The following is a 16,743-nucleotide window of genomic DNA, read 5'->3' on the forward strand; positions in this document are numbered from 1 at the left end:
GCTATATCACTGAGTGAGCTATTACCACTCAGACATGAGTGCTGCTGATCACTCAGTGGAAAATTCTCATTCAGTGATAGGTAACAAATGGACTGTAAGGAAGTGTTCAGAAGGAAAAAGAGCACAAATCAGAACATATTGTTTTGCCATTGTATAATTGCAAGGTACTTCCACATCTCACATCTGGCATGCATTTAGAAAGTGGATTTAGAAGAAAAGATTCAGTGAAAGATGGCAGAGATGATCTGAAATCTGGAATGATTTTCATAGGAGGGAGACACTGCATAAATTAAGACTCTTCAGCTTGGAAAAAGGCATGACAGAAAGCTATTAAGTTGTGATGTGCACAAAAGAAAGTATGGCTTATTCATTGCCTGTGACAGCATGCATAGTAAACAACACCAGGTGAAAATACTAAGCAGCCGGCTATAGAAATGGAAGAGAGCAGAAACTTTTTCATTAATGTACAGAATTAAACTGAGGAACTTAATGCTACCAGGTGCTGTAAAATTCAAGTGTACAATTCTGGTATGGCCAGCCTGTGGCTCTGGAGCCTTCTGGTGCTCTCAAGCAGTCCAAGGACAGCACTCACACCTAGGCTGCATGAGGTGATAGGCAGCAGCTGACTGTCCTTCCCTGGGTGAGGAGGAAAAGGAGACAGTAGGTGCCACTGAGTTGGATAAATAGGGCTTAAAAGAAGCTGTCACTTCCCACTTGCCAGTAACTCTCCAAGGCATGTGGTATCTGCCCTATGGCACCAGCTACATAAGATTTGGTATGATGCTCATAAGGCTGAGAAGATCAGCTACTCCTGATATGAATGTTATTAAAAATATCCTGGATAAATTCATAGCTCAGAAGTGGCTAGAAAACATAGCAGCACAGGTGTAATCCTTGCCACAATAAGATCTTGAACCTCTGATAGAAGCTTCATAAGGCTACAGCAGATGAGAAACTAATTTCCACAGCACTTGCCTTGCTCCTCTGTCCCTCAGCACCTATGACTGACCACCAACGCAGACAGAATACAGTGACAATATAGTCCTCTGGTCTGATGCTGGACCTTTTTTACTGGTCTGGTATTCCTTTTTCCCTGTGCACATTCAAGGCTATCCAGATGCAGCAGCAGGAGGTTCTGGTGGCAATTCATTCTGCAGGGTATATTAATCACTGTATGCAGGGGATGAAACCTGTGGTCAGGACTGCTCATACCAGTTTTCCATGGGCCCTTCACTTTGGAAGGCTAATGTGCACCTTGCCAGAAGGTGCCAGCCCTGAGGAAAGAGATAGCTGGGCCCACCCAGAGCTACGTTATCGCCTGGGCTCTGAGCTTTTGGGAAATCCTAAAGCGACTGTGGAGGCAGTGGGACCCAGGCAGTGCCCCATTTCCCCTCACCACCAGGCAACGGGATAAAGCATGGTGAGGAGCAGCTGGCAACACTGGTCAGACCGTCCTGCTGCAGAAGCAGTGAAAGGAGGGAGCTCCAGCCACCCAGAGTGACTTCCAGCTTGTGACTATCTGCTTGTGCCAGCGCTCCCCTTCCTCCACAGCCTTCTCACCACAGCTCACCCCATGCCTGCTCTTCCCCTAGTCTCATTTCCCCTGCTACCGGTCAGTGGCACTGGCAATATGACTGTAACATCCAGTCTACCTAAGGGACAGAGTGACCTAGTTCATGGGGAATTTGGCCTCATTCCTCTTCCTGTTCACTGTTCTGCTGAAAATTTGGCCAAAGCGCAGAACTTCCCCCTGCACCAGCTTCCCTGCCTTTGAAACAAGGATATGAAATGCACCATTTATAGACCTCCCTTTAGCTGTTTTGGGATGTGTTGGTGGAAAGAGCTAGGTGAGTTAAAGTACTATGAGAACTTTAAGTAACTTGGGTCACAAAGTCCATGTATAGATATTCCAGGACAAAAAGCATCTGGGGTGCCAAAAGAGACAGCCTCCCTGCATGCAACGAACTGTTCTGACAACAGAGGCAGTGACTGTCAGAAGCAGGCATCAAGGAGGGATAGGAGACCCTAGAGAAAGTGACTGAGGCAAAAATGATGAGTTTGTCTATATAGGGATCTTAAGATGGACTAAGGTCTGTGTATTGACTCTCAGCTATTCCCTAGAACAAGCACCCAACTAAAGAAGTCAGCTCCATCAGTCCAAATCCATACCCGCCAATTCAAGTGCCATCATGGCCTTGCACTTCTGATCACGTGCAGTGCAGTCCCAAGCACGTACACTGTGTGGTAAAACAGCTCACATACACAACCACATAGCAGAACAGAAGAACAACACCTCCTGTTGAATTATTCCAGAACAGACCTAACAGACCCAGAGCAAGGAAAAAAAAAAAAAAAATTCTTGCTGTTTGTATCTTACAGATTCATAACATTTTTGGTTACAAGGGATTTCTGGATGTCTCAAGCCCAACTTCTCTCCTGTAACAGGATTGTTGTGAAGGACTCCACAGACGGAGTTTCTGCCATCTCTCTGGGTCACCTGTTCCAGTGCTGCACTAACTTGGTGAATAAGGATTTTTTTAGTATATAGTCTGGACCTTAATTGTGTCTCTTGTGAAACTGGTCACATCTGAAACAGAATCAGCAGCAACTGCTGCTGCTGCTCAAAGAAGCGATGTCCCTTGTGCAGGGCGCAGTATGCAAATCTTTGTTAGAAGCCTCATTTTCTCTTCAGTTCAAGGGTGGCTTCCCTTCTGTGTTGTACATAGCATCTGATGTACCCTGCAGCACTTAAAACAGAACCACTACTCTCATACTTTCTATTAATTCACGGCTTAGACTTCACTGCCTCCCTACTGGGCTCCTATCTTCATTCTGTGGATCCCAGCTACAACCCTCTCTCCCGACCTTTCTCAGACATTTCTCCTCCCCTCCTAAAACAGTGCTCAGGTCAGGGACAAAGAGCAGCACATTGCTTATAGGAGAAGGGCCTGAGCAGTACAGATTTGTTCCCTTTCCCCCTGATATCGGGCAGGGATGAATTAATATTATTTAATTTTATTTACTTAATGACATCATATTACTGTAGGAAGACCAGAAAACTCCGCCTGACCCCAAAGCAGAGTTGGCTGGCTGATCCACCCCAGAAACACCCAAACAGGGCTGATGAATGAGGGGTTGATGGTACAGTGTCAGTCAAAGGTCTTTCAGTCTGAGCCGGTCACCACTTCACCTCTGGTCACACAGCAAGCAGCAGCGCTAATGCTGCACCTTCTGCTACAGCTGCTAGCACTGCTGTGGTGCTTGCGGGCATGAAATCTCTGTAGCAAGCATTATGAGACCCATGGTGGTGAGAACTGCTCTTCTGCCAGCACAGCAAGAGGCACACCATGTGACAGCAGCCAGGGTCTGAAGAGGGGGGCTGCTCCCATCCAGATTAGGGGCTCCAGAGCAACCCTCTCTGGTAGGCTAGGCTGGGCTGGGGATGCCAGGCTCCAGTCAGCTTGTGTCATCCCAGGCTGCCCCTCTCCTTGGGACCCCCAACAGAGCGGGTCCTGCAGCCACGCTGCTGGGCTACAGAGCCTTGGGGGGGGGGGGGGGGGGGGGATGCCCCAGGGGAGGGTGCCAGCGCCAGGCTCCACGCTGGAGGAAGAGAATCTAGGTCACAGAACCTCTTTGGGAACATCTGATGCTGCCAAGGGAAACAAACTGGCTTGAAAGAAACAGGAGAAAGGGGAGAAAACCATCTTGAAAACAACAGGAGAATGGGGAGAAATAACTCAGTGATTGAAACAGGGATAGTACAGGAAAGGTAAGTACATGGATTCTGGCATCATGCCTACCAAACTCCAGGCACCTGAAGGTTTCTAGGCATGAATATACTTAGGCAAAGGTGTGGTGAGTATCCAGGGCTGGATAGCAGGCAGCTGCAGGGCAGGGCTGTGGGCACTGGCAGAGCAGTGGGGGGTTCCCAGGTCTGGACAACCGGGGAGTTACAGGGTGGGAGCGGGGAGCACTGGCAGAGCTATGCAGGAACCTTCAGGCTTGCCTGGTATTGGGATGCAGGGCAGGCGTGGAAGAAACTGGCACAGCTATTTGAAAGAAAGGAAGAAAACAGAGGGAAAAAAGCAGCAGTAAGACCTTCCTCCCCCCTCCACATGTGTAGCTTACGGTTCTGTGGTGGTAGAGGTATTTCCAGGAAGGAAGAAGAGGAGGAGGAGGAAGATGTTTGGTTTTCTGGGCAGCTTGTCCTTCGCCATGGTGCAGAGCAGGTCGTGGTGAGTCAAGCAGACACCCAGTCTCATCCAGTGCTGCTGTTTTCCTGCACCTTGTAATTCCCCTTCACCCTCTGCTGGGTCAGCCTCTTTATAGCTGCTCTCTGCAAACAGCCCAGGGGCTGGAGGAGATAAGGGCTGGGGGCCAGGGCCCATGCGGAAGCAGGGAGGGGTGGTAAGGAGGAGCTGGAACAGAGGGACAGTATTTGGCCAGAGACTTTCCAAGTGGGGGAAGGGTATTGATTGGATAGTGCTTATATTAGAAATCTTTGCATTATTCACACCCTGCTTTCTTTAACCCATCAGAAATCCACAATGCTGGGGAAATGAACTATGTACAACACAGGATAATATTGCCTGTGGTCAGCACCCAATCACAGCACTCTAATGTGGGGTACTGTGATCTTTTGAAGCCAAAAGCCAGGTTTACAGGTATTCTAAGGGCAAAAGGAAACCCACAGAGAGAAAGATTGCCCATATAATGTTAACAGAATACTGCTGTGGTTTGCTCACTCAGTTTCTAACAGAGTTACTATGGGTTAGACAATCAATGTCAGGAATTCAACCCAAAATGAGCTGGGGGTACTGGTCTAGATATGGAAATAAGTTCTGTTTCCACTGTGAATATGCACAAATATTACATAATTCTGTTGGGACACATCCCTGCCTCCCCAGCATGGTGATCATCTTCCATCATTCAGTGTTACGTGGAGTGCAGATGTTCCAGGTGGCTCCTCCTTCCATTTGCCAGATTCAGATCTGTGCTCCTGCGAGTCACATTTGTAACAGAAGTCACTCAGAAATAGTTCTGCCCACCTGACCTGGCCTTTTGCAAACCTCTGCTTGTAGCAGCTTATCCAGATAGGAAAAAATTTTGCTAAATTCCATCAGGTCACTGAACAGAAATATTCAGTCCAAACTATGAGCATTCCCTGAGAAACCTAACTAGATGGAGTGTTTGCAGCAGCCCATGGAAAACTGCAAAACTGCAGCTATAGGGCTGTCAGCATGCCCTCCAGTGCCTGTGCAGTGAAAGGATTCTCTTTATAGAGATTTATTGTTGTTTCAGCTCAGAGGGCCAATGAACACCATGCAAGAGCTCACTCCCCTCTTTCCCCCCAGCACCGAAAAGGAGAAAATAAGCCAAAGCTTGGAATTCATAGTAGGACAGGGAGGGATGAATCACCTATTATGGTCACAGGCAAAAGACAGACTCTTTAGGGGAAGAAAAAAACATTAATTTAATACAGACAATAACTACAACAACACTTAACAGACAGAGTAGGACAGTGAGAAGCATTGCCACATCTTGAGAACACCTTCCCCCCACCCCTCCCTTCTTCCCAGGCTCAGCTCTGCTCCTGATATCTCTACCTCCTCCCCCAGTGGCGCAGGGGCAGGGAATGGGGGGGTGCAGTCAGTGCTGCCACTTTCTCCATCTTCAGTGGGGGGAGCTTCTGGAACTTGTTCCCCCTGCTCCATCATGGTCCCTCTCTCACAGGAGACGGTCCTCCACAAACTTTCTCCAATGTGAGTCCCTCCCACGGGCCACAGCATTCCCCACACTGCTCTGGTGTGGGTCACCAACTTTCTCCAACCAGATTCCCTCCCACGGCTGCAGCCCTTCCCGAGCTGCTCCGGTGTGGGACACCCCCGCATGCTGCAATCTTCTCAGCACTGAACTACAGCAGCGGGGGCTACTTCTTCCCACAGGATTCCGTCTGCCTCGGGGTGCAGCCACATTAAATTTCCTGTGGGGCCCCCCACAGCCTATAAATCAGTGTCTGCTCCACCACAGACCTCATGGGTGGCAGGGGGGGCCGCCCTGCCATCTCCCCACAGGATACAGGGGGGTCTCTGCTCCGGTACACCTCCCCCCTCCTTTCTTCCTCCGTTCCTCCACTGACCTTGGTGTTCACGCAGCTGCCCCAACTCCTCCTCACCAGTCCCACTGCTCCTCACCACGTCCCTTCTTAAATACGTTATCGCAGGGGCGCAGCTGATGGGCTCAGTTTTGGTGCAGAGGTGGAGCTGACTTGGAGCTGGGGGAGCTTCGAGAAGCTTCTCACAGGGGGCCGCCCCGATAACCCCCTCCCCTGCCACCAAAAAACCCCACCACTCACTCAAACCCAGGACAAGATTCATGCTTCATTTGAAGATTTCTGGTGTGTCCAAATAAGCCACCAGCGAAAATGCTTCAGCACAAACCACCTTGAATGTGTCTGTGTGAAGTTACATTAAGGGCAGAGGTTCTCTGTGCTGTGCAAGGAGGCTTATTAGATCACAACAGCCCAGGCAGCCCTATTTGCTCTTTGCCTGAAGATTAAGCTTTGAAAAAGAGTGAACATTAAGAGTGAATGTTAGCTATACAGTGTGCCTTGACTCTGATGTGTTAGCCAGAAAACTGCAGGGAAGAGCGGTACAAAGGACCAGGAGAAATGTCTGGAGATGAAAGGAAGTTTAAGAATGGTGTTCAAAAATTAGGTACAGTCTCTCGTGGAATAAAATTTAACACCTATTATAAACCACAAAATTCAGGAAAACAGCAGGGAGGCAGCCAGTATCTGCTGGGGGGAAGTGTTATATAAATGTCATATGGAGAAGGAATGAACACATACTTAAACAAACAAAAATATTAAGAAGATTATCAGTTAGAGATGGGAATACTGATAAAAAAGAGGTTGGGTAACTACCAAGTAATAAAAACCATACAGATTTTTCCTCCAGAAATGCCCTGTATTGTCTGTCCTCTCACTCCCATCCTTGACTTCTCCAGTAAATAACTCATGCAAAATAGCAGTTTTCAAAACAATTGTGTCCTGGGTATTTTCTGGAAAATATGGTTCATCCCACATTTCCTGGTGTCATTCAGGCTGCTGTAAACTGAAACCAAAAAAAAACCTGAATGGATACATACAAAGTATGCTTTAAGGATGAACATGTAAATCTAAAATTCATACATCCACAGGGCCATCAAAACCAGCAATTCAACAGAAAGCCTATTCACTATCATCGTCTTCCCTCTACTAACCAATTTACCATCCACAGGTATGAAATACCTTCTTCTCAGTCCCCCAGAAATCACTCACAGCTCTCTGACACCCTAACGCCCACGTTGCTCCCCAAGCACCAGCTGCTCTTTAGCTCGGGCAGTTGATGTTCCAGCTGGTTCCTCTCTCACAAATCTCAGAACAAGTGTCTGAACTTGTACTTAGCTTGAAATCTTTTGGCTGCTTTTTCAGACCTGAAGGAGGGATTGTGTGTCTGAAAGACTGGTTACTTCTTCCAGCATGGCTAGGTGGTCTAATAAAAGATATCACTGTTGAAAAATGCATGCAACATCTTTGCCATCACAGTGGTGGCTTCAGTGAACTGACAGTAAATTTCAACCACGGAAAAGATATTTCCTCTTATGATAATACTTCATACGTGTCTGAGATCACTGCACACCTGGGAAATCAAGAGACAATCTGTATGTATCTAATATCTTCAGTGACTAGACCCTGTATTAAGATGGTACAAGCTCTAGGTGAAACATTGTACCTAACCATTGATCATAAAGAATTTAAATTAGGCCACATCACAGTAAATGGCTGATATAGTCAAAATGCCTAAATTTAATTTCTTATAAACCTTCAAGCAGAGTGGATTTCTGTACTAAATGATAGCAATTAATTTTGGTTCATCCTGCTTGAAAATGAATGATTATGTAAGTTTGCTCTAACTTTTAAAGGTAGCACATCTTTTGGCTGTTCCATAGAAGGTTTTTGAAATGTATTTATTTCCAATGCTAACTTAAAACTATATTCTAAAATATTATTTTGTTCCAAAGAACACTTGGGGAAATTAGCTTAATTCTAGGTAATTCTTAGAGAGGTTATAGTGATAAACTGATAAGTTACATGTGTTGAAACACTGGATTTCCTTTCCAGGTATTATCGTATTGAAATTGAGCAAGATACCAGGTCAGTAAGGAATAGATGCCATGGGAGCACTTCTTTGCCTGAATGTATCATTATGACTATTTTTTTATTTTTGAGAGCATTTCATTCTCCACAATATTTCCTTTGCACTTTCCTTTTCACCAGCAGTTTAAAATATATTATTTTGAGTTGGACTGACTGATACAAAATAGGCAATTAATAAGTTAATATAGACCACCATAAACATTGATAAATTTCAGTCACAACAAACCTTATTCTGCAAAATTTCCTGTAAGTCATACAGTCTTCACTGCACTGGCTAGTAAAGATGACAGAAAAATGTGAAGCATCCAACACCTCCAAGTTTATGACCCCTATAGAAAACCTGTTTCCCCATGAAAATAAAGTAAGATATAGAGCTATGAAATTTCAATCACCTTAACCCAATTCTGGTATATTTTTGTCTGACTTCTTTTCAGTTTCTGTTGTTCAGCTTTGTAGACAACTGCCAGCTGTCCAATAATAGAGTGGCTTGCTGGTCACTGCAATTATAAGAAGAAAAGGTGTCTGTAGGTGGGTGTAAATACCCTTAGTACTATCACAACACTATTGTGTGCAGGAATCCTTGTCTGCACCAGCAGCCTTAAGCAATTTTGGAACCACTGTCACCAAAGGTAAATAATTCCAAGAAGGACACCTGCTTCTTTACTGTGCTCCTGTTCCACCTCCTCAAGGACTGTAGCACAATTTTCAGCTCTCAAAGCTGAACCAAAACAATAAACTGAACTTCAACCTTTGGCTTTAAAAAAGAGACAAGTGTTAAAAGAAAAAGCAGAGGCAATGGATCTTGGTGACACTGGTATCGCGCACTTTCCTGGAAGACCCTTGGTGGAAAGCAGCAGCTTTAGAAAAAGAATGGCTCTCTCCTGTACCTACATCAGCTTTGCATGGGGACAGGTGAGAAAACAGCCAGAAAAACCTCAGAAAAAAATGAGACTTACATTAAACTCAGAAAAACCTGAGACTTACATTAACAACTCCGGTTAACAAAATTGTGTTAACTGTTCAACTAAAGGCTGAAAAAAACTTTCAGGAGAAACCAAAACCAAAACCAAACCAAAACAAAACAAACCCACAAAAACCAAAACCAAAACAATTCAGTATTTTTATTTTAAGGGAAATCCAAATAATTATATTAATTTCCCCAGCCTATGTATCTAAAACAAAGAAACCCAAAGCAATTGATTTCAAATGACAAAAAAGCATTACAAGAAAAAGTACTTGTATACATTAATAAGAGTAACAGCAATACCCAGAGAGATAGAAATGGGTTTATTATTGTGTGGGAGACAAAATGTTTCACAGGTGATAGTGAAGAGAAGGTCCTTTATCAGAAAACCTCAGACAATATGAGCATTGTACAAGTTGCAACATGCGGATGAAGGAATATATGCAATGAGATGAAACACCATAAAAAGGCCTCATCAGCTAAACTTCAAATTAAACTGAAACTATCACTGTAACTGAAATTATCCACTTCAGTGGCTTGTTTAATATCTTGACCTGAGAGAAGGGCCTGGTGGCAGATGAACTGCCTTTCCCAGCTGTTAGCAGCTGGGCTGCCAGATGTAACTCATATTTCTATGATGTCATATGAGCAAATGAGTAAATTCAGGCATGGCAAAGGCATCAATGAATTGCTCTCATTTTAATAGACTTTGTAGATTAAATTGCAAACCAAATTGGTAGATGGGTTTTATAAATAGTCCTGTTTTGTGTGATGTAAGGCTAGCCCATTTGTAGCGTAAGCCCTATACAAAATAGGGTTTATCCATCTTCCCAGCTATATTATAACAAACATCACCTCTATGTATAAACTTTGTCTTGCCTTAAAAGAAATGTTGCTAAAAAGGCTGCAGCCACAGTTGTTAACCCTCTGGCATGAGAAATCTGCAGTGTGATGCTTACAGTACACAATGCACACGGGGTAGGATCAGTTGTTGAAAACCCACTATTAAATCCATTAAAGGTAATTAGTGACTGATATCTAACAACTTTAAAAAATATAAACAAGAAACTAGCTGTTTGCATGGTCACAGATATGTTTTGGATGTTACAGAGAAATTAAGATAATCCCTGATGTAGTAAAGAATGAAAAGCTATTTTCATTTATACATTTGTATTACTCAAACTGTTGCCAAAGAAGAGGAAAGAAAAAGTCAAAACGTTTACAGATTTGTCTGAAAACAGCATTTGGGACAATTAACTGTACTCTTTTTGAGTGATATGACTCCTGAGATAAAGCTTTGCGACATAAAAAAACCATACAAAATGCATATAGAGTTTGTGTTTATGTTTAGCTTTAGCTGTGATGTTACTGCCTGGGCTCCTTCTCTCCTCAGATGAGGTACAGGCATCTCATGAAGGTCCTTCTGCTGGCCCTGAGCCTGATGTTCAAGGCAGGTGGAATGAAATTGGAGCCAGGCTCTTCTCAGAGGTGCTCAGTGGCAGGAGCAGAGGCAATGGACCAAGCTGCATACAGAGAAGCGCTGAGTGGACAGAAGGACAAAATGCTTCCCCTGAAGGTGATGCAGCAGCAGAGCAGGTGCACTGAGGGGCTATGGGGTAGCCACCCCAAGACCATCCCAACTTCATGGCGCAAGGCCATGAGCAAGAACGTTAGTAGAGAAAAAGACCATACTTAACGGCATAGGCATTTCAAAGTTTTTTTTTTTCCTATTTAGATTTGATGTTCATTTAGCTGGAAAAAAAATGAACCCCCAAATCGCTGCCCCCTCTGAATGGCTTTACTAGAAGGTGGCAGCAGAGGGATGTGCCAATGCCACCTGCAAGATGGTCCATGCCACACCTGTCTGGTGCAAGACATACTTGCTGCGGTGGCTGTGCAAGGGGGCTTGCTCCTCCAGCCGTGCTGGGCAGGGGACCTGGCCTTGCTCCACAGGGCCCTTGGGCCCAGAGCCTGCTGCCTGAGCTGGAGCATGAGGGGAGATTTATGCTTAGCTCAGTTCCTGACTTGCTGTGTGACACTGAGCAAGTCCAGGCCTCTCTCTGTGCCACAGCTAAGCCAGATGTCATTTGATGCTCAAGACATGGGTTTTTCCCCAGTGAAAAGAGTAGCTGGGATTCAGCTGATAAGTGTTTGTTGAGATTTTTGAGATGGAGGATGCTGCAGGAAAGCAAGACAAGAAGTTCTAATGGAGTAGGAGGCAAGGAAATCAGATATGCTCACGTTCAACCCTTTTCCCTGCACCTCTGCTTTGTTCTGTTGCACCCCGTTAGGCCAGGCAGAGCTGGTCATGTTTGGCCCTTCAGGTCAGGGAAAGGTATATGAGCCATGATGCTGTAATGCAGCTGGAGAACATGCCATTTATCAGGACCCTTTTGAACACACTGTCCTGTTACAGAGCCTGCCCTGGCTGCATTACACCGCTGCACTTCCCTCCTGCTTTGGGATACCCTGCACTGGACACAAATGGTTGGGACGGAATAGGACAAGACCTTGCCTCAGCAGTCCAGGGGCTGTGAGGAAGGAGCTACTTGTGCAGCTCACGCTCAGTACACAGGACTTCCCAGATGAGCCTCGCCATGGCAGAGACTTCAGGTCATTAAGTGTGCACACACCTTGACTTGACAAGAGGGACAACAAGGGGAGCCACTGGGGCCTAGATCTAGTCACTTCTAGTAAAGTGAAGTAGAAAACATGTGGCATGGTTATACAATTGCCTCCAGTAATAACCCAGCCTTCACCTCCCCATGAGCATGGATCCAAAGAGTGAGAGACTAAAAAAAATGTGCAAGGTTAGCACTTTAGTAGCATATGTGCAGAGCCCTGACAATAGGCAATACGGTGATTTTTGTCCCGCCCACCTCTGCCTGCCTTGTTCATATTTATCCTCCCTTTACTCTCAAATAAGACTTTTTAAATCTTCCAGCTGTCAGATTATAAACACAGTGTGACAACATGGGGTCCAGGACCCCTGCTGATATCATGTTCTTAAGGGAGGTCCTTGTCTGCCCAGCAGGAACACTGGTGTGGCAGGAAGGGGGAACAGAGGACTCCAGGGCAGGATCAAAAGGCGTGAGGAGATCAGCGTGCTGAGCTTGCAAGAGGATCAGAAAGGGGAAGAGTAAGAAGTTTCCTTGAAGGACCCTTGTAAGTCCTGTATTCAATGTAATGCCTTGCTTTTTTCTTGATCCTCAAAATGTGACCCTTTAGGAGGTTGAACAGAAAGAAGCTTTCTCCTGCTGTTGAGCTACAGCTGACACAAGCTGTTTCTCCATTTGAAAAAAAATTGAGAAAACTTTTCATTGTTACTCTGAATAAATAATTAAAATGTACATGAGTGATGTACCTCAGGAAGCCCTTCTCTGATTCTACGCATTTCACAACCAGTGGTGCCAGAGATGTGACCATGCTTCTATGCCACCTCTGATGAATCAGATGGTGGGGGTCATTTGACTGCAGAGAGAGCCCTACCTCCCTAACTTCCCACCAGGTAGATAACAGATTAACTCAACAAAGAAATGATCAGAGAATAAGGCTGAGTTGTTACCTCAGAGCATTTTGACACATCATCATTTCTTGACCAAAGGCTCCTCTGGCACATTTTTGATATTTTCTGATCAGTTAATTGGTTGGTCATCACTCACACTTCATATTGGACAGAGGGCAGATGGTGAGGAGGAAACCTGAATATCAACAAATAGGTAACAAGACCTGGAAAAGAAAAGAAGTCATACAGCTGGGGTCTTGCTGTGCCATTGTTTAACAGCTTAGCACTATTACTTGTGACACTGCAGGGATCACAGAGGATTTGAGCCAAAAGATGGAGCAACCAAATTCCCTGGATCAAGGACTCCTTTGTCTAGCAAGAATCCTGAGTAAATAATTGAGGAGCCTAAGCAAGAGAACACTGCTACACCAGAGGTCATCTTTCTGGGGAGATCTATTTGGGTTTTTCTCTAGATTCTGCTGCCCACATTGTGGATGAGACTCATCATCTACAGCAAAAAAGCTTATGTTCAGTTTCCAGAACAAGTGTGGTCATTATAAATCCTCTTCTTTTTAACTAGGCCATGACATCAGTCTTTAGCAGATACTTCAGTGTGAACTCCACGCGATCAGCAAAGCAATTCCCATGGCACAAATAAACTCTACAAAGAAGGATTTGAAAAAAAGGGAAGTAAGATTGGCAGGGCATTTTAGTCAAAGACATTCTTATTTGATTATACTCTGTTATCTGTTTTTTATTCATAAGAACCTGCATTTCTGAATAGCTTTTAATGTGCTTCTAACAGAGTCATGCACAGACCCATAAGAGATCCAGAAGCTACAGAGCAGGCACAAGGGCACTGGCAGACAACAGTAGTGAAGTTTTGAATTTCCGATTTCTCACAGCATTTCTGACTTAGTCCAAGAACCTGAACAACAGTTTCAGTAGATACTTATATCTGTCTCCATTCTCTACTAGTTTTTTTAAACTGAGATATGAAATACTGAGCACAGTAAATCAACATCAGTGCCTTCAAGGAGGCAGCAGTATGGTAGCTCAGAGCAACTCTTGGGCCAGTAAGCCTGATTTTCTCACACCTGGGGAAACAGAGTTTGCTAAGCCTGTGCGCCTTGCCAAAATTAAAGTAATTCTGACCTTCTGAGACCTAGAACACTCCCCAGATCTCTGGGATTGAATGATACGACACCTCAGGATTATCAGATTACAAAGGAAGAAATGACATTCGGTCCCTGTTTTGCTTAGTCAGCAATTAATAATACTTGCTTCAGTTTCAGATGGATGGCACAAAACGTATAGCTGAAACAAGACACCCGGGTTCCAGAAATCTGGAAGGTGTTGCAACACGTTTTAAACAATGCTGCTGTTTCTTGTGGGAGCGGGAGCCAGGGATAATATGGTCTACATGTAAAAATCTGGAGGAAGAGTATGAGCATGGGATGTTTATTACATCTGACTGCAACCAGCAATTAACTGTTTGAGTCACAGGGTAAAATCAGGTAACAAACAGTAAATTTTTAGCATTCAGAGGAGAGGTCTGCAGTGGGAAATATGTTCTTGATGTTTTAATATTTCAGGTTTGGCCTAAGAGGAAAACAAGGTTCCAAAAGAATGATAACAATGCAGATTTTTTTTTTTTCCAGGACCTTGCTTCTTCCCAGAAAATTATGTTTGACTGAACAGAATAACATTTGGCCAGACCTGAGGGGGATTTTTATGAGTTCCATGTGGGATGCTGAAGCCTTGGCTTAACTGGCTTCAAATCCTCCAGAAAGATGCACATCCCGTATCCACATCCAGTCAGCCTGCTCTCCTTTTCAATATTGTTGTTGTAACTATTGATTTCTCTTGCCTGAGTCTAGTCTGATGCTCATATAAATTGAGTCGGTCGCTACAGTTTGGGGTGTGTCAGGAAAACAAAATTCACAGTCTTTATTGCTTCCCTCCTACTGCCAGTGAAGTTTTAATTTTCGAACTTAGCATGGAAATATGCACCCTACCCAAAGCAATTTCATGCCCCACAAATTCCTCATCTACGAAACTTAATGAAATGGCTTTTTATAACATCAATATCATGCATATCCTGGATGGCCAGCCCCGTGCAATTCTAAAACTCATACGTGGCCGATGATCCTATGAATATATGGGTACTCTGCTGCCTGTGGAGACTCAGACATCTGGTTTGTTGTAGAGCCAGACCTGAGTAACTCAGAAGCACAGATCCCACTGACTCAAATTATTTAGTCCCTTTTGCAGTGAACAACTGCTTTGAGAAGAGGGTTATTCTTTGTTGACATGATGATTAATTTTAATTGGAAAAAAATGCAAGCCCACACACAACTTTAGAAAATTGCCTGGTGAAATGGATTCTTTCAAAACACATACTAATCCTCAGCACTCGAACAGTCTGCATCTTCACTTAAATTCTTGTTCATATCTTTTCATGGCAGGTCCTTTTTTCCCCCCCCACTCTATGACAAATCCATCTTTTTCTCCCCACTTCTGCATGGTGGATGGTCAGCCCCTGGTTCACTGTGAATAAGCTGGAATGGGGCTGGATCCCACCACCGGTGGGCTGCAGCAGAACTGACCCCAACGCCTGGTGAGCCTGGCCATGGCCATGGGAGCCTGGTGGGAGTGAATGAGGGCTGCCGGCATGGTTGTTGCTCCTGGGTAAGAGGAGATGCATCTGTATTTCTTTCCTGAGCCCTCCCGATGCTGCTCTGCCCCCTTGTCTCCAGCCATGTCCCTCTGTCCCCTCTTCCAGGGCTCCAGTAGTGTTCTTCCCACCCATCCATTGACTCTGGCCTGCTGCAGCCCAAGAGCATTTGTGTTTGCAGAAAATACCATGACCCCGAGCATAATGAAGTGGGGGATGACAAGAGATGCAGGAAAACAGGGAGGCATTTTGCTGGTGGCTGGGGCAGGGCATCATAATCCAAGTTCGTCACCCTTTTTGACAAACTCTGGCCAGTCTGGTGGACTGGAGGGCCTGGCAGGGACAGATGCAGGATCTGGGACCAGGCACTCATGTGGCCTGGACTGAAACCTGCCCCTTTCCTCACTCTCTCCTCTGCTAAGCATGATGCAGAGTCACTCCATGATGTCCATACATAAACCCCTACTTTTATGCCAAAGGGGCAGAGGCAGCACTCTTGCAGGTCTGGGGAAAGGTGAAGGGCTGTTCAGCAGCCATGGGCAATGGGTTCCACACTCTGGAGGTGGGAGGGACTGAACATGCTGCATATTACAGTAGTTATCAATGGTTATCAGCTGTAATTGGGAGGGGAGGCTGTGTGTTGCAGGCAGGACAGATATATTTCTCTCTTCATCCTCCCCTGACCAGCAGCCATAACACGTGGACTGCCATTAAAATGTCTGGTCTGTGACACTGAAAAAAAGCCAATGCCCAATGTAAAAGGGAGGTTTATTAATTGAAAGGTATACACGATTATAATACAGATCTGGAGAGATGTGCCGTGAAAAGAAACAAAGAATCAGACATTAGCTCAAATGACATCACAGACTGCCACTGTGATTAGTAAGGTGAAATGGCCCTTTCCAGGACATAATGACAGAAGAAAATAGGGTGCTTGACCACTTGTTCAACATTTATGATGGTCCTGCAGGGGAAAATCCAAAAGAAAACAACCTCAATGAGAACAAACCAGCAGCTGCAGGATATAAAATATGGTGTCAGGATACAGGGTAGTCGGCCCCTCCTGAGCAAAACAGACTAAAGCTGGACCAAGGTCTGGCAGTAAGCTGTGCCCGTACCACTCGGGAACTGCTCTTCAGATAACAGCCAGCATAACTGCTATGCTGAGCAGGACACAGACCTGGACCTCCCTTACAGCAAGGCAGCATCATACCTCTGGCTAGACAATACACTGCCTCCATGATTCATGGCACCTCAAGTGTTCTCCTCCAATAATGTATTAACTGTCCAGGAAAGGGTTTCTGTAAGACCATGTGAAGCACCTTGCCTGTGTCCATGAAGTGTAGGCTTCAGAAGGGAGACTTTCAGGGATGGCTGTAGGTGTATTATTCCTTGCT

The 16,743-nt window shown here is 45.1% G+C and overlaps 1 protein-coding gene across 3 annotated transcripts in view; it reads right to left on the minus strand.

Moving 5' to 3' along the window:
* Positions 1–4,388, minus strand: part of LOC104356864 (alpha-2-macroglobulin-like) — a 40,427-nt gene extending 36,039 nt beyond the window's left edge. For all 3 annotated transcript variants that reach the window (XM_042795189.1, XM_042795187.1, XM_042795186.1), the window contains exon 1: positions 4,129–4,388. In XM_042795189.1, the coding sequence (XP_042651123.1) occupies positions 4,129–4,388 (260 nt within the window). The remainder of the gene's footprint in view (positions 1–4,128) is intronic.
* Between the last annotated feature and the right edge of the window lie 12,355 nt (positions 4,389–16,743).

The sequence above is a fragment of the Tyto alba genome, unplaced genomic scaffold, assembly GCF_018691265.1.
Source record: "Tyto alba isolate M040663 unplaced genomic scaffold, T.alba_DEE_v4.0 Super-Scaffold_21, whole genome shotgun sequence".
Classification (NCBI taxonomy): Eukaryota; Metazoa; Chordata; class Aves; order Strigiformes; family Tytonidae; genus Tyto; species Tyto alba.